The following is a 19,187-nucleotide window of genomic DNA, read 5'->3' as shown; positions in this document are numbered from 1 at the left end:
AAAGTGCTGTACATCATGAGAACGCAGTAAAAACAAAAACAATACAAAGCAAAAACAATAGAAACATTTGTAAACATTTAAAACCTTGTAAGTACAGCTATAAAAACAAAACATTTAAGATATAAAACAATGACAGATAAAAGGCACAGGGAGGGAGGGGTCTAGGGCTCAAATGCTAGGGTGAAGAGGTGTGTTTTAAGTGGGATGGAAGGCTGTTCCAGAGAGCTGGGCCAGCCACAGAAAAAGCTCTGTCACCCTTTAGCCTTAGATTGGCCGTTGTAACTTTGAGAAGCCTCTGGCCAGAGGTGCCAGTCAGTCAGTAGCATTCTGTACCAGCTGAAGGCGGGAGAGGGTGGAGTTTGCAACCCCTATGTAAAGGGAGTTGCAGTAATCCAGCCTTGACGAGACAGGGGCATGGATTACTTTCTCTAGGTTCTGGGCCGAAAGAAAATATTTTATTTGTGCTACACACGCACACACACGCTTGCATGCACACACACACACACACACACACACACACACACACACACACACACACACACACACACACACACACACACACACACACACAGTTTGTATCAATGAAACGTTGAATTTATTCTAGCACTCTCTACCCAATATTCTACCCAGCCCGCGTGTGTGTGTGTATGTGTGTATGTGTGTGTGTGTGTGTGTGTGTGTGTGTGTGCGTGTGCGTGTGCGAGTGCGCGTGCGTACATGCGTACGTGCGTGCGTACGTACATGCGTGCGTGCGTGCGTGCGTGCGTATCACTGTTGATTTAACTATCATGTTTAGTTATATTGTAGTGTTGTGAAGGTACAGTGCATTGTTTCTGTTCTAAGTTTTCTATTCACATGACTACTAACCGAGCCTTTCTGCTGTTCCTCACAGCTGGGATGAGTCTGTGTCGGCCCTGCTCTGATGTGTTGTATTTGTCCAGGTCCAACTCCTCCAGAACATCCTCTGACATCTGCAGCATGTGGGCCAGAGCTGAACACTGGGTTGGAGACAGTGTTGTCTTTGATCTGTCCCCTGACTTCAGGTACTGTTGGATCTCCTGATGCACTGAGTGGTCGTTCATCTCCATCAAACAGTGGAAGATGTTGATACATCTGTCAGGAGAGGCACCATAATAATCCATCTTCTTCAGTTTGTTGATGGCTCTCTGGATGCTCTCTGGACTGTACTGTGTCTGAACCAGTAGACCTCCTAACAGACTCTGGTTGGACGGCAGTGAGAGACCATGAAGGAAGCGGAGAAACAGGTCCAGGTGACCATTCTTACTCTCTATGGCTTTAAGGTTGGCTTCGTCCAGGAAGTCCTCCAAAGAACTGACACCGTCTCCCAGGAATGTCTTCAGGACCTCCATGTTCTTCTGTGTGAAACAGTGGAACAGGTAGACTGCAGCCAGAAACTCCTGGATGATCAGATGAACAAAGCAGTAGACTGCTCTCTGGAAGAGCACGCCCTCTCTTTTGAAGATCTCTGTGCACACTCCTGAGTACAGCGAGGCGTCTTTCACATCCAGACCACACTCTTCCAGGTCTTCTTGGTAGAACATGATGCTGCCTTTCTCCAGATGTTCAAACGCCAGCCTGCCCAGCTTCAGAAGAACCTCCCTGTCCTTCTCCATGATCTGATGTTGATTCTCTCTCTCTTTTCTGTTTCTTTTCTTGTTTCTTCTTTCCCCCTCATGAGGCTCATCATACTTCAGCTCCTTCCTCTTTGTCTGGACCAACAGGAAGTGGCAGCACATGGCAGTCAGGGTCGTGGGCAGCTGTCCTGTCTCGTCTGTCTTCACCATGTCCTCCAGAACGGTAGCGCTGATCCAACAGAAGACTGGGATGTGACACATGATGTGGAGGCTCTTTGACGTCTTCATGTGTGAGATGATTCTGCTGGCCAGCTCCTCATCACTGAATCTCTTCCTGAAATATTCCTCCTTCTGGGGATCTGTGAACCCTCGTACTTCTGTCACCAGGTCAACATATGCAGGAGGGATCTGATTGGCTGCTGCAGGTCTGGTGGTTATCCAGATGAGAGCCAATGGGAGCAGATTCCCCTCGATGAGGTTTGTCAACAGCCCGTCCACTGATGATGTCACTGTGACATCAGAGATGATGTCATTGTTGAAGTTGAAGTACAACCTGCTTTCATCCAAACCATCAAAGATGAAGCCAACCTTCCAGACAGCGAGCTGCTCTGCTGTGACCTTCTTCAACGTTGGATGGAAAACATGGATCAGTGAGAGAAGACTGTGCTGCTCATCTCTGACCAAGTTCAGCTCCCGGAATGAGAAGGGAACCAGGAGAATGACATCTTGATTTTCCAAACCCTTTGCCCAGTCCAGAGCGACCTTACGCACAGAGAAGGTTTTTCCAATGCCAGCGACTCCCTTGGTCAGAACTCTTCTGATTGGTGTCTCTCTGCCAAGGAGGAGGGGCTTAAAGATGTCACAGCAGTTGATTGGTTGGTCATGGAGGGTGTTCTTCTTGGAGAGCGTCTCAAGCTGGTAGACCTCATGTTGGTTATTAACCCCTTCACTCTCTCCCACTGTGATGTAGAGCGCTGTGAAGATGCTGCTGAGGGAGGGCACTTCAGTGACGTCTGTCACACGATCCAGACTGTTCAAAGTGATCTTATAAACCTTTAAATCCTCCTGCACACTGACACCTGCTATGAGAAGACAATGAAGACATTTTAAACATTCAGCTTCATTCATAACTTTACATTCTTACAGATGTGTACATACATTAGTGTTACATGTCCTCTGTTAGAAAAATAATTTAATACAAATAGAACCAGTAAGACTCCCTAAATCGGGAGATAAGCGACCGCCAGGACGCATAAACAAACTAGTTAGGCAATCAGGAGAGAATATGGGAAATGGGACAGATCCATATTGATGACATGACTTTAGAGATACTGTGTACCGCTTTGCGTGATTTTAGGGCAAAATCTGTAGGCGCTGTGTCTAAAAATGTGTTTTTCAAAGATCGGCCAGATGGTGGCGCTAGATGGGACAGATGCATTTTGATGACATGACTGTGGAGATAATGTGTACCAGTTTGCGTGATTTTAGGGAAAATCTGTAGCAGCAGTGTCCAAAAATGTGTCTGCAAGAATCGGCCTCATGGTGGTGCTAGAAGAAGGCCATGTGAGAAATGAGGGGTTGTGGTTTGGCAGCTAAGGAGTGTGTGTGCAAAGTTTGGCATGGATCGGGGCAACGGTGGCGGAGATATGAGGCGGGGGAAAGTGTGACGTGTGACGTGACGGAGGGACAGACAGACAGACTGACTGACTGACTGACAGCCGGTGGAGGTTTTGATAGTAACTGCTACCTGACGGTCGCAATAAGAAAATAAATGGCAGGAAAATAATAGTGTGTGATATTTTTGTCTTTAGCTACACTATTTGAAAATGTCTTCTACCATCTAAATATTAAAGTAATTAACAGTGAATGTTAATTAGTGTAAATTGTGTCCAGTCTTACTGTGTCCACTGCTGGTGTGACTGGGTGTCTTCAGTCTACGTCTGGTCCTGAAGATCTTTCCACACTGGGGACAGTCATGGTGTCCTGTTGGAGCAGACTGCTCCCAGTATGAGGTGATGCACTGTCTGCAGAACCAGTGTCCACAGCTGCTAGAGACTGGATCTGTCAGAACCTCCTCACACACTGAACACCTGGACGCCTGCTCTGTCACAACACACACCCTCTTCCTCTTCCTGTGGAGGAGAAGAATGATGTATTAGGACTATAGTCCTGGTGGATAGAAGGATATGTATTTATATTATTTATTATGATTATAGTCCTGCTGGATAGAAGGATATTTATTTATATTATTTATTATGATTATATTCATGGAGGATAGAAGGATATTTATTTATATTATTCATTATGATTATATTCCTGGTGGATAGAAGGATATTTCTTATACTGCTTGGGGTTGGAATTATTCATGATTCTTATTTGCTCTGTAAATTAATACAATGTGTACATTTGTAAATTAGTAAAAAAGTGAATACACTCCTATAGAGCATCGCAGCGGAGGTGGTTTACTGATCCCTCTAAAAAATCTCCCATTCATTTTCCCCTTAGACTTTTACAAAACTATGACAAAACAATTATGTTAAGCCTAGAACCAAGCCATCCAGGATTGCAGTGAATCATGACCATAAAACCTTTGATCCTATGTGAAAACATATTTTAACATTACATTATTTGATATTCTACATTTAATACCCTTTGGGTATTAAATGGTGGTGGGGGGGGGGGGGGGGGGGGGGGGGGTTGGACTGAGTTACTAGGGCCCAATAAGGCACTCTGTGCCGCGCTGTGAGCTTGTATATCTGCTATTTTTCAATAGTTAAAGCACAAAATAACGTGTAATAATGCGTTCCCAGTCTAAATGGGTTAAACCCCATCCCCCTATGAAGAACATTCATGGGGGTCCCGCAGTGAATCCTTGTACCCAGGGCCCAGAATTTGGTGCGACACCCCTGCCAACAGGAGCGGAATTGGAGCGGAGGACTGTCCTCGATCGCTCCAAGCTGTTCTGGCGGATTTTAAAACTACTTATTAACAGTCACAATTAACCGTTAGTGTTTACTGGTAACCTATTTGGCTTTCTCTACTACTGTGATATTCTGAATAGGCCTAATGTTCTGATAATGTACTTTTCATAAAAAATAAATTAAAAAAATGAACCAATTAATTTAGAACTTTGATTGCCAACATAATGAACGGAGGTTTGAACCTACAAACGTTCGGTTACAGCCCTGGCAGTTACACGATTTTGTTTGTGTTGTTCCAGTTGAAGTTCACAGAGATCAGTGTTTCACTATAATTTGTGTATTTGGTATTTTCTTACAGTCCATATCTGTAACCAAACACTTTCCAGTTGAACTTCACAGATATACGTAGGTGATCTTACCTTGTGTGTGGAGGTCCAGGTTCACTGAAGTCTGGAGGAGGATGTTTAGAGCGGTCACTCTTCATAGACATACAGCTGGGTGTTGGAGACTCTGCTCTGTGGTCAACACTTCTGGAATCACAACAATATTCATACAATTATCATTGTTAATTACCCGGCTTGTTTGGATGCTTGATTCTGATTGGTCGAGCGCTGAAATCAGCGGTGAATTATGAGCGTATAATGACCGCTCCACTCTATAATTCACCGCTGCCTAATCAACGGCTCAGAGCAGCTGCTGCATTCAGGCTGCGCTGTGTGAATTTAGTGCCGTATCCAACATGTCTACCATGTAAACAAACACACAGCGTCATTTACAACTAAACATTGCTCTGAAGAATGTCTTTAAAAACATTTTAGGCGAGAAATAGACAACGCAGTAACAGAAAATGGATTCCATTTGACCAGCACTTCTTTGTTTTCCAAGGCGACCGTGTTACGCTGGGGGGGGACACTTCCAGCCGTCTGTAAACAAGGAAATACTTTGTTTTGTTTTTAGTTTTGAGTCAAATTATTCATTTTATTTAGCAGCCGGGTAATAAGCGGGATAACATCTCGCTCAGCAGGTTGATATGCCACCTCCGCTTCGCGTCGGTGGCATATCAACCTGTCAGGCTCCTATCACTCTATAATGACTGCTGAGAGAGATGTTATCCCTTACGAAGTCAATGTGATCATGATCATTTGTTGGCCCATTACAGAACAATAACATAGCACAACATCTCAATTCTTTCACTGACTGTAAATTGTACAACAAAACGTACATTGAAAATAGCCGATCTACAAGCTCACAGCACCTCACATCTCAAGGCGTTATGAGCTTGTAGATCTTCTATGTTCACTCTATCTATGGAACGGAGTGAAACTAAATTGAATGCCTCAACTACTACATTCCAAGTCAGGGTGTGGGGGTCCCTGTTTCAAATAGAGCTGTCCTCGACTCAGGATTTATCAAGTGGACTCGAGTCGCGGGGGTTATTCCGACTCGTCGACAAATCGTTTATGTAAAAAAAGTAAAAAAGTGAAAAAAAGACTGTATCAAGTACATATAGTATAAGTCTTTTACCAATTATATCGGGTTTAAATGGTACCGGATATGCAGCTCAGTAAATTAAAGGTGAATTGATTCCAGTGAATGACGGAGGACGATATCACAATGAATTAAATCTTTTTTATCACGATAAACGATAACATCGCATATCATCCTATCCCTACTGTCCACATCTGTGAGCAGATACAAGACATTGTTTGTGTTGTTCCACAGAAGATCAGTGTTTCACTATAATGTGTGTATTTGGTATTTTCTTACAGTCCATATCTGTAACCAAACACTTTCCAGTTGAACTTCACAGATATACGTAGGTGATCTTACCTTGTGTGTGGAGGTCCAGGTTCACTGAATTCTGGAGGATGATGTTTAGAGCGGTCACTCTTCATAGACACACAGCTGGGTGTTGGAGACTCTGCTCTGTGGTCAACACTTCTGGAATCACAACAATATTCATACAATGATCGTGAAGTCAATGTGTTCATGATCATTTGTTGTCCCATTACAGAACAATAACATAGCACAACATCTCAGGGTTTATCTCCTGTACATTGTTGTATAGTTGAACTTCATGTAAACAAAGGAACACGACACAATGATTACTGAATGAATGTCAACATGAATGAAATAAAATCATAAAACAAAGTAACACACAGTCAGTCTGTATATTGAACACATTGTGAATTGGACAATTCTTTCACAAACAGCACACATAGTACCTTGAATTCTATAGATTAGTGGTTCTCAACCTGTGGGTCGGGACCCCCAGGAGGGTCCCCATATGATTTTTGGGGGGTCGCCAAATGACAGTGACAATTTAAGTAACCTTTTTCCTAAAAAAATCCAAAAAAAGTTGAAAAAGTTGAAAAAAAGAAGAACCCTTTAATCAAACTATAAAAAAGTAAGGTGGACAATTCTCTTGAATGCAGCCTTCAGTTATCGTATGGAAAGGGGAAATTTGCATTTATTTTACCATAGTAAAAAAGAAATGCATTCATGGTCTGAAGAGGGCACTTGGATAAAAGGGCAGGGGCTCAAGCCCCCTTTTGTCTATGTGTGCACGTGCCTGGCACAGCCACATCACATTAGACTTTTTATTTCAATCCCATTGTTTCTTTGCAAAAACACATTTCTTTAAGGAAACATTTGTATTCTTGTTTCTCCTAGTTTTATTGTTTTTAGTGTGTAAATATGGCACTTTATTATGGGGAAAAACAGTATTGTGTATTTTCCTTTTTTAAATCTCTAAAATAGCTTATTTTTTAACACATGTCCTTAACGGTTAACGGTTAATTAACCGATAGGGCCTTACGGTTATCGGTTAAGAAAAATTCTCCATTTGGTCATCCCTAGTATATTGTATAGTGTTATAGTGTGTATTGTATAATAGGAGGATTGACATACTGTGTGTGTGGAGGTCCAGGTTCACTGAAGTGAGGAGGATTTCCCATAGACCAGTCACTCTTCATAGACACACAGCTGGGTGTTGGAGATTCTGCTCTGTGGTCAACACTTCTGGAATCACAACAATATTCATACAATTATCATTGTGAAGTCAATGTGTTCATGATCATTTGTTGGCCCACTCAATTCTTTCACTCACAGTAAATTGTACAACAAGAAAGTACATTTGAAAATAGCCGATCTACAAGCTCACAACACCTCACATCTCAAGGCGTTGTGAGCTTGTAGATCTTGATCTATGTTCACTATTTATCTATGGAACGGAGTGAAACTAAATTGAATGCCTCAACTACTACATTCCAAGTCAGGGTGTGGGGGTCCCTGTTTGAAATATGATTATTGTGGGGGTCAAGGCCTATAAAGGTTGAGAACCACTGCTATGAATAAAGCTTGAAAGGGGAGGATACTGTTATTAGACTCTGTGTTGTGTTATGATGTTGTGTATATTGTATATTGTATAATAGGAGGATTGACATACTGTGTGTGTGGAGGTCCAGGTTCACTGAAGTGAGGAGGATTTCTCATAGACCAGTCACTCTTCATAGACACACAGCTGGGTGTTGGAGACTCTGCTCTGTGGTCAACACTTCTGGAATCACAACAATATTCATACAATGATCATGTGAATGAACACATAGATCCCTCTCCTCCCAATTCCCCTGTCCCCATCTCTTGACCATAATTATGTCCTCCACTTCCAACAATGTGACTGAGTCAAGAAACGTAAAAGACATGTTAGCATGCTTTGGAGGCAATGGGCTTTGCTTTGGACTTTCTTAAAAAGCCATAATTAAAGTTGTCATATAATTGTAGTGGAGTAGAAGTAAAAGTACTGCAAATTGGATGTACCCATAAAGTATAAATTAGGGCTGGGACTCGATTAGAAAAATAATCGAATTAATCAGAGGCTTTGTAATTAATTAATCGAAATTAATCGCATGTTTAATCGCATATAAATATTTGACCTGAGAAGCTTTTTTTTTAGTAAAACACATTTTGTTGTACGAGTGAATCAACAAGTGAGTTTTTTTAATCTAAATTTCGCATCCACTGGGCAAAGCAAAGCGCTCTGATCGGCTACTTCTCCCTTTGCGTTTGTTGTCTCTTCTTGGTTGGTGCATCGCTATGATCGGTTTGCCCGAAACTGAAGGTTCTGTGGTGCAAAAACTAAGTGCGATTAAAATAAGTAATTTTTTTAATCGCGTTAATGTTCTGTCATTAATTAATCGCAATTAATCAGTTAAAGTCCCAGCCCTAGTATAAATACCTCAAAAGTGTACTTAGTTACTTTACACCACTGCCATTGTGTGTATATGGCACAGGAGGATTGTCTTACTTTAAGCGTGGAGGTCCAGGTTCATCTTTAGACCCACAGCTGGCTGTTGGAGACTCTGCTCTGTGGATGAGATGTTTGTCTCTTCCCTCCTCCTCCTCTCTCTCCACACACTCACTCATCTTTGCTCTTTATTTAACCTGTCAAGATTAGCAGAAAATAGGAAATGATTAATGAATGAATGTACAAAACACACACACACACACACACACACACACACACACACACGCACGCACTGCGACGTGTCAGCTATTTTCGGTGCTTGATACCACACTGAACTAAGCATAATCAAGACAATACAAGAGATGTGGCGTAACGGCATGGATTTCTACACAGAGAGGGCAATTTGTTCAACATAAGATGCTGCATTCAAGTTCAGCAGAGTTTGGACAAGGCAGTTCTCTTAAATGCTGCCTTCAGGTATGCATGGAAAGATGCTGCCTTCAGGTATGCATGGAAAGAGGGGCATTTGCATTTCTTTCACCATAGTAAAAACTGCATTCATGGCCTGGAGAGGGCACTTTTTATAGACAGATTAATGCTCTGCACATACACACACACACACACACACACACACACACACACACACACACACACACACACACACACACACACACACACACACACACACACACACACACTCACACTCACACAGACAACACATTTCTAGAACGTGTCAGTAATATGTTCAATCTCATTCTGTATTATCAATATGCCACAGACATAGGATGATACGTTGAAATATTAACTGTGAGCTGCTATGAGGCAACAATATCACCATCATAATGCTGAGACTACAGTAGATGAACAACAATATCACCATCATAATGATGAAACTACAGTAGATGAACAACAATATCACCATCATAATGATGAGACTACAGTAGATGAACAACAATATCACCATCATAATGATGAGACTACAGTAGATGAACAACAATATCACCATCATAATGCTGAGACTACAGTAGATGAACAACAATATCACCATCATAATGATGAGACTACAGTAGATGAACAACAATATCACCATCATAATGATGAGACTACAGTAGATGAACAACAATATCACCATCATAATGATGAGACTACAGTAGATGAACAACAATATCACAATCATAATGATGAGACTACAGTAGATGAACAACAATATCACCATCATAATGATGAGACTACAGTAGATGAACAACAATATCACAATCATAATGATGAGACTACAGTAGATGAACAACAATATCACCATCATAATGATGAGACTACAGTAGATGAACAACAATATCACCATCATAATGATGAGACTACAGTAGATGAACAACAATATCACCATCATAATGATGAGACTACAGTAGATGCAGATGCATGCAGTAGCTCTTGTCAACCAACAGGTGTCCTACTGCACCACAGAATTGAAATATCACAATAGAAGAACAGGGAGACCTTTGAATATCATGTTAACAGTGGTGTAAAGTAATTAAGTAGCCTACATCTAAGTACATTTACTTAGGTACTGTATTTAAGTACATTTACTTAAGTACTGTACTTAAGTGAAATTGTACTTGAGTATTTCCAATTTCCAATACTTTTACTTCTACTCCACTACATCTCAGATCCAAATATTCTACTTTTACTCCACTACATTTATTTGAAAACATTAATTACTAGATACTTAGCAGATATCAATTATAATATTATAAAACATACATAAACCACTTTAGCCTCATTTTATAGCACGGCTATTTGAAAATAGTCAATCTACAAGCTCACAACGCGTCACATCACAACGTGTTGTGCGTTTTACTTTTGGTACTTTAAGTACATTTTGATGCCAATACTTTTGTACTTTTACTCAAGTACATTTTGAATTCTGGACTTTCACTTGTAACAGAGTATTTCTATATTGCAGTATTGATACATTTACTTCAGTAAAACATGTGAGTAGGCTACTTTCTCCACCACTGCATGTTAATAATACTATTGATTAACATTCTTTACCATAGCCTGGTTAATAAACCAGACCCACCCAGTGAGGCTGGCACCACCAGACTAACTTTACCCTGGTTAAAATAATGTATCATTCACTAAACCAAGTCATGGACTGCTGGCAGCTTTGAGATGTCGGATAGTTCAGCAATTCCTTTGTATTAAAATATTTATTTTTCTTGATTGGATTGTTTTGATTGTAAATATGTTAATTGTACAATACCTTACTACATTCACAAACATTAAATAGTCAAAAGGAAACTAGTCTCGCGTGGCCAGACGGTTGCCTCCGCGATTTGGTCAAATGCTCCCAGCATACAGTCTGGCAGGGGTCCGCATCAGTGTTCCGACGGGCCGGTATTCCGACACTAAAACTAACCCTAACTCTACCCCCAACCCTAAACCTAACCTCAGTAAACCTTACCTCAGTAACTAACCTGCCGACGCTAAGTAACTAACCTGCCTTACGCTAAGTAACTAACCTGCCTTACGCTAAGTAACTAACCTGCCGACGCTAAGTAACTAACCTGCCGACCATGTCGGAACAGCGGATAGTCGGGATAGTGAGCGCTTCCCGTCTGGCAGACCGGGGAAGAAATGATGAGTGCGAAGATGAAGCGGAAGTGAAGCCCCCACGTCACTTCCGTTTCCGTCTCACATCACACACATTTATCATTATATAAATAAAAATCATATAAGCATGTTTAGCTTGCTGCTTAGCAGAAATGACATTTTAAAATATATTCTTTTGAACGTTAATGCCCGTTTTCGATACTCGCCGTTCGGGAGCTGTTCTACTGAACTATTCCACAACAATGTTGTGGAATAGTTGTCTGCATGGCTACGCGAGACTAAAAGGAAACCAAACCACATCCTTAAAACAGCTTCCCCTCAACCATGTGGTTTATATTCAAGAGAAGCAGGGAGCAAGCAGCAGCCTGCTCTCTGCATGTTGCACATCTGGTCTGCAACAGAAACACTGTGTGTGTGTGTGTGTGTGTGTGTGTGTGTGTGTGTGTGTGTGTGTGTGTGTGTGTGTGTGTGTGTGTGTGTGTGTGTCTACACTACAGAATAACAGGATACAGTAGGCGGGATCTAGACTGGATGACACTGTTAACTCAAATGAAAACGAGTGGGAAAAGACTGCAGAGTGCAACTCTGAAGCAGCAGGTTTACCGTCATAAAAGGTCATAAATAATTATACCAAATACACGTGTCACTTATAGGGTTAAATAATCAACATAATTATGTAATAATGTTCTGCTGTGTCTAAATAAGTATTTTGCTGGTGACATCAATCATAAGATTCATAACCAGATTAACCACAGAGAACAAGTACAGACAGGCAGACTAGACAACAGGGAGTGGTAGCTTTAGTAGAAACCAGAAGCATAAAGTAGCCTATAAACTGTTCCTGTGAGAACCAAGTGGTTCTAGTAGTGAATATTAAAACAACAACACCTACTTTACGTTAGCTTTTGGTCCTTATTGTGTTTTGTTTTGTCTTCCTCACATGTTGTCCTCACTGTCAAGTTCACAGTTGTTGTCGTGTCTCAAAATGGCTCCCTGAGATACGCTGTGCCTTTCATTTCCTTATACTGTGACTTTGACCCGCCTCTACAGCTCTAGGGCTACAGTCAGTTAAATGATATCATGTAGGGGTGTAACAATATAGTATATTATATATCGAAATATCCTAACTAAAAAAATCGAAGTAGATCGAAATGAAAACAGCAAAAATCAAATCGTATTGTTTTATTTTGTATCGTATCGAATCGGCAGTGCAAAGAATCGATTGTATTGATCCTACCTACCTATTTTTAAGAAGAAAACATTTAAAGGAGGGTTTTAATTACTTTTCCTTTCCATATACGTAGCTATCGATAAATGTTTGTAATCTCTGGGTTCATGTCAAGGTGCAGGTTTGTCAATATACAATGTCCTTGTATTTGGCAGATAATCACTGTCTTTACTTATTTATAATACATGTTTCCCTTAAAAAGCTGCACTATCCACACCTTTCACACAGATTTAATTTCTTTGCTAAAAATTGTTACTATAACGATTTTAAATAATTAAATCGAATCGTATCGTATTGCCATGAATGAACCAATATTGTCCATGTATCGTATCGTCAACCATGTATCGTGATATGTATCGAATCGCTATTAAAATGTATCGTTACACCCCTAATATCATGTCATCTATTCTACACAGAGGAACCAACACATAACAGTCAGGGAACGAGTTGGGCAAGTCCCAGCATGTCTCATTCCACCCCCAAGTTATTATGTTATGAGTAGCCTATGCTATGACTGTAGTCAGTGTAACCTAGGGCATTAACAACTTCTGAATTTTGCAATTCGACTCGACTCAGTAAAAACTTGAGTTGAAGTCGATTTTATCATTTGATGACGTCATCACATATCACACACGACCCAATTATTTTGGGGGGTCCCCAGATGATTAACTTAATGTGAAACATTGTTTTCTCACTCAACAGTGAACAAACCAACATAAGGTTTAAGTGTATAGAGGGTATCTTCACATTTCTAAAGTGCCAATTTAAGGACTTTTTAATACCTCTAAAATGACAAATTAAACATTGTCCAAATTGTCAAATATATAGAGGCAGAAATTGTGAAAATAGACGATCTACATGCTCACAACGCCTCGCATCGCGAGGTATTGTGAACATGTAGATCTGCTATTTTCACAATAGAAAGTATTTTTTTTTTTTTTCAACTTCGACTTTTGACTTTCTCTGGTGGGAGTCGACTTGTGTAATGAAGTCGACTGAGTCGACTTGTCGACTTTTTCGTTATGCCCTGGTGCCTATGCTATGACTGTAGTCAGTGATTAAACACACAATAGAAGATCATTTGGCTGACTGGCGTGAGGACAGGATTCACCCTGCATGAAAACAAGCTCAAATACAACGCCATGCATGTGTTGTCTTTTGTACTGTAGGAACACTAATAGCCCAGTGCATGGTTCTCAACCTTTTCAGGCCACAGCCCCCAAAATAATCATATTTTAACTGGGGACCCCCCACCCTGAACCATTACATTTTGTATAACACGGTTCTATTGGGACAATAGCAGATCTACATGCATAGGCGGACTTTGCCATTTGCCCTGGGGGGGGGGGGGCAGTCTTGAGCAACATGTCAATTGTCAACTGTTATTTGGAAGCACACCACAGCTCTCAGCCCAACGATGACTGCAGGTCTTAATCATAGGATTCATAATGATATTGGTGAACACAACACAAGGCATAGAAAAGAAAGATCTCACAACAACATATGGCTGCTCATCCAGACCACGGTGTTTACTGTAACAAATAAAACAAATACAATTTACTGTGCCAGACTCTGCCACCATTATTCCATATACAATAATACAGCGATCCAACACAGTTATAGACCACTATCTGGCAGACACACAGCCTACATACACATACAGTTATAGACCACTATCTGGCAGGCACACAGCCACACATACAGTATTATTAACATGAGCACACAACTTTCTGAAGCACAGCCTATATATATATCAGTACTCACTGAGTGAACCAAATTATGCGCAGCCGTGCACGCACACACATGCACACACACACACACACACACACACACACACACACACACACACACACACACACACACACACACACACACACACACACACACACACACACACACACACAGTACAGTAAACAGTATACAGCAGGCTGTAAGTCATATTGAATCATTGTCTCACCTAGTGTAGAAGTAAACGCCTGTTCTTGCGTCCTGCATATACATCCACAATCTTCTCAGGCGACAACTTTGCTGTTAAGTCATCCTCAATGTTCAGAATGGCAAGTGTTGTTGAGCGCAGCCAACATGGAATCCTCCTCATGGCAGAGAAACTCCTCTCTGTGGTAGCAGATCCAATTGGCAGAGTCAGTGCCAACTGTAGCATCTTGAACAGATTGGGATAGCTGTCCTTTTTAACTGTCTTTTTAAGATGGTCAAGGTCAAGTGAAACTGTTGTGCTTGACGAGGCAGCCGAGGCTTTCACCAGATCCATCTCTGCTCCAAGCAGGACAGGATGGATTTTCAGTGGCTGTGCATATCTTTCTAGGAGAGGTTCCACTCCGTTCTTGTCACATTTAAACACTGCTGCACATGCCTGTGCAAGTTCTATTGACTCCCCCGTGAACCGTCTGTCAAGTTCGGCGATCAGAGAATCCAATACGGGCAGATAAAGGTGTTGGTGTTCACACTCTGACTCACTTCTGTGACTGTCTCACTTTCATCATCCATTTGGCGTTGGCCCAAAGTAGACGTTATCAGGAAACCCGACAGGGAGGAGCAGGGGCGTCACACCAAATTCTGGGCCCTGGGTACAAGGTGTCACTGCGGGCCCCCCATGAATGTTAACTATTGAAAAATAGCAGATATACAAGCTCACAGCGCGGCACCGAGTGCCGCGCTGTGAGCTTGTAGATCTGCTATTTTTGAAAAAACGTGAAAATGTGTGCAAGAAACCTATGTCAAGGACCCCCAAGATGATATGTATTTGGCCACGGACCCCGATCTCAAAATATTTAGTTCCAGGGACCCCCAGAAGCAAAATTTGAGTTCGAAATGTTCGCTTAAAAATACATATATTCAAAGATTTTCAAAAAATTTCACAACTTTTCAAAAATAACAGATCTACAAGCTCGCAGCGCGGCACTCGGTGCCGCGTTGTGAGCTTGTACATCTGCTATTTTTCAATAGCTAAAGTTACTAGGGCCCCTCCACCTTGGGCCCCGGTAACTCAGTCCCACTTTCCTACCCCTTGTGACGCCCCTGGGGAGGAGGGGGGTGGAGTCACTGGAGTGGTCTGCAGTTGGGCCAGGGGCAGGGGCTGCTGCTGCTTCAGCATCCTCCTCAGTTACAGTCACCGCCGCCACGTCTTTCACCTTGTCCTCGCTGAACTTTTTCTCTGATTCCCACACCGTGCTCCACGTGTCAGTGTTTGCCTGCCTCAGAGATTTGAAGTGAGCTTTTCGATTTTCTGCAGCCTGGCAGAGCGTGGAGTTGCTGGACTGCAGGGCCTTGTGTGTAACGTGGATCACACACAGTATATCCTCAGATAAAACCAGACATGCAATGAATGACATTCTTGTCATGTGTTCATTTAGGCCAGTGGCATCAACAGCCCATCTCCCTCCCTCATCACTAATGTCTTTTAGGCACCCAGTGATAGCAGAGTAGTGGGTTTTAACTGCATGCACGGCCCTCCACTTACATGCCCATCTCGTCTCACTGGGCTGTACCATTTCCTTTTTTTCCATGTACAGTGATTTCTGGACTTCAATACATTTATGGTGATTTGACGGTTGTGCAAATACAGAGAACAGTTTATCACTAACGTTCAAGAATGTTTTCACGCTGCGATTGACAGTGCAACACTCTACAATCACCAGATTTAGTTTGTGTGCCAAGCAGTGAATATAAGCTGCGTAGGGATAGGTCTCTTTGATGCGCTGCTGTACTCCTGACAGGTGCCCCGACATTACAGAGGCACCAACGTAACTCTGTGCAACAATTGGGATGTTTTTGAGACCACCCATCTCCAGTCCTGTGTTTATAGCGTCCACGATCCCAGCCGCATCACGAGATGCTGAACAGTCAAGGAAACACAGAAAACGCTCCTTGATTTCAAGCTTCTCTGTATATCTTAAACAAATCGACAACTGTTCCGTTTTGGAGGACCTGGCCTCGTCTACCATAATAGAAAAAAAAAACGTATCCTGCACAGTTTTTGCAATGTCTGCATAAACCAAATTAGCACATATTTCAATTATTTCATTCTGGAATTTTGGACTTGTAGAATTAAAATAATTTGACTGCATGCTTTCAAAATCAGAATCATATTTAGAATACCAGCTGCAAAAAAAAAGAGAAGAAAATTGCCCTGTGAGTCTGACTCTTTCCCCTCCCTGTGTCCACGGAAAGGCAATCCAAGTTTAGACAACAGACAACAGACATCAACCACTTTGCACAAATAAGATCTGTTCTTCTCAACAGTAGCTTTATGACTATCTGATAGTTTAGCTGCAATAGAGCCTGTAGATGCACTCTTTTTAAAGTTGTCCCATTTAATGATGCAGTTCTTATGGCCTTCAGATATTGCGTGTTGGTCCAGTTTAGAGCCCAGCTTACTCCAGTCACTCACTCCATCCTTACGAAATGAATCCTTGACGCTGCTGTCACTCTGGAACTGCCGGCAGGGAAAACAAAAGACGGCGTCCTTTGCAATAGAATATTCCATCCATGGGTGCTTATTGTAATAAATGGTGGAAAAAGATCTTTTGCTTTTTCCAATCACTTTTTGGGGGAATTCAGATACAGGTTGCCTGTGTTTTTCCCCAAGATCATCCACCGAAGGCCCCGCGTCCTCGCCCACTCTAACTGATGGCCCCGAGCTGGGTGGTGGTTCTGGGGCCTCATCCACTCTAACTGATGGCCCCGGGCTGGGTGGTGGTTCTGGGGCCTCATCCACTCTAACTGATGTCCCCCGGCTGGGTGGTGGTTCTAGGGCCTCATCCACTCTAACTGATGGCCCCGGGCTGGGTGGTGGTTCTGGGGCCTCATCCACTCTAACTGATGGCCCCGGGCTGGGTGGTGGTTCTGGGGCCTCATCCACTCTAACTGATGGCCCCGGGTTGGGTGGTGGTTCTGGGGCCTCATCCACTCTAACTGATGGCCCCGGGCTGGGTGGTGGTTCTGGGGCCTCATCCACTCTAACTGATGGCCCCGGGCTGGGTGGTGGTTCTGGGGCCTCATCCACTCTAACTGATGGTCCCGGGCTGGGTGGTGGTTCTGGGGCCTCATCCACTCTAACTGATGGCCCCGGGCTGGGTGGTGGTTCTGGGGCCTCATCCACTCTAACTGATGGCCCCGGGCTGGGTGGTGGTTCTGGGGCCTCATCCACTCTAACTGATGGCCCCGGGTTGGGTGGTGGTTCTGGGGCCTCATCGTTCTGGGGCCTCATCCACTGTAACTGATGGCCCCGGGCTGGGTGGTGGTTCTGGGGCCTCATCCACTCTAACTGATGGCCCCAGGCCCCAGGCTGGTTCTGGGGCTGCTGCTAGCGGCTGCGGGCCTGGCGGCTCTGCTGGGGCCGCTGGTATCTCGGCAGAATCTGCTGCTATGGTCGGGACCGGCTTCTGTTGGCTGCCGTCGTCAGGCGGCTGCGGCTCCTGTGTTGGCGTTTTACGCTTCAGAAATGGACGGAAATCCATGTTTGCTGCTGAATTTGTTTGAGCTATCAGTCACGCTACAGGTACACACCACAGATATAAAAAGCTAGATACCTCGTCCACCCACTGCAGTTGATTGGAGCGACCCGTCTCGCCTTGGTGGGCTCAAAAGAGGAAGTGTCGAGGGCAGGCTGCCACTCAAAAACACTACTGGCCAATCACAACGGGTCTTTTCCGGGACTTTTCCATTCAAACCTGCCCACCGACCTTACGCACACAGAAGCCTGTCAATCAAAAATGCCCACCAAGGCGAGACGGGTACCAGAGAGCCGGAAGAGGCGTCTACCTTTTTATGTCTGTGGGTTCAGGTAGGAAGAGGGCAGACTCACTTACTTCCGTCTTACAATCCATCGCACGTGAATGCCAAAAGAAAATCATGTCACATGACATGACTAATTAAATTATTACCCCTATCGTTAAATCGGTTCACGAAGCCGAGGTCCTAGGGCTGGTGTACACGACAAATTTCCAAACCCCACTGTGTGTTCCCTGGGGGCGTGAAAAATAAGGGGGTGGGCTCTACATGTCCTCTGGGACCCCATCTACGTATGGACACCACTTGTTCGCCCATCCGTCTTACGGATGCTTTTTTATTCCATTTTATTTGTTTTAGGGTCCTATCTTGCAGTTCAAGCCTATTTCCACAGGGTGGCAGGCTACTTTCCCAACCTACTGGAGGTGAACATGCAGGGGCGTCAATTGGGTATGGCAAGCTATGGCAGCTGCCATACCTTGGCTACAGGGGGGAAATAATTAAATGTACTTTTCATCGTGCCTGTTGCTAAGGTATGGCAACATGATTGGTGTCTTGCAAGACACCAGTCATGTTGCCATACCTTAGCCTTTCCTGAACTGATGCCGCTGTGAACATGTGTACACAGCCAGCATATTACTCAATGCCAAACTTTGCACACACACTCCTTGCCTGCCAATCCACAACCTCCACCCCTCCAGGGACCCCTGGAGCTCCAGGGACCCCCAGGGCTTATCTCCCGATTAGGACACTTTCCAGCATAGTGACATGCAGAACAAACTGTCCATATAGTATGGTTTACATAAAAGTCAGTTGTCTTTCACACACACACACACACA

The 19,187-nt window shown here is 43.1% G+C and overlaps 1 protein-coding gene across 1 annotated transcript; it reads right to left on the bottom strand.

The window, feature by feature from the left end:
* Nucleotides 1-851: 851 nt before the first annotated feature.
* On the bottom strand, nt 852-18,077 carry LOC308290320 (protein NLRC3-like; the record flags this gene model as incomplete). Its single annotated transcript, XM_080732118.1, has 3 exons — nt 852-2,608; nt 15,662-15,884; nt 17,886-18,077. 3 exons carry the CDS (start codon nt 18,075-18,077, stop codon nt 852-854), a joined length of 2,172 nt encoding a protein of 723 aa, XP_080588244.1.
* Between the last annotated feature and the right edge of the window lie 1,110 nt (nt 18,078-19,187).

The sequence above is a fragment of the Nannobrachium achirus genome, assembly GCF_963921795.1.
Source record: "Nannobrachium achirus genome assembly, chromosome: 1".
Taxonomy (NCBI): Eukaryota; Metazoa; Chordata; class Actinopteri; order Myctophiformes; family Myctophidae; genus Nannobrachium; species Nannobrachium achirus.
This window is presented reverse-complemented; position numbering and strand designations above follow the sequence as displayed.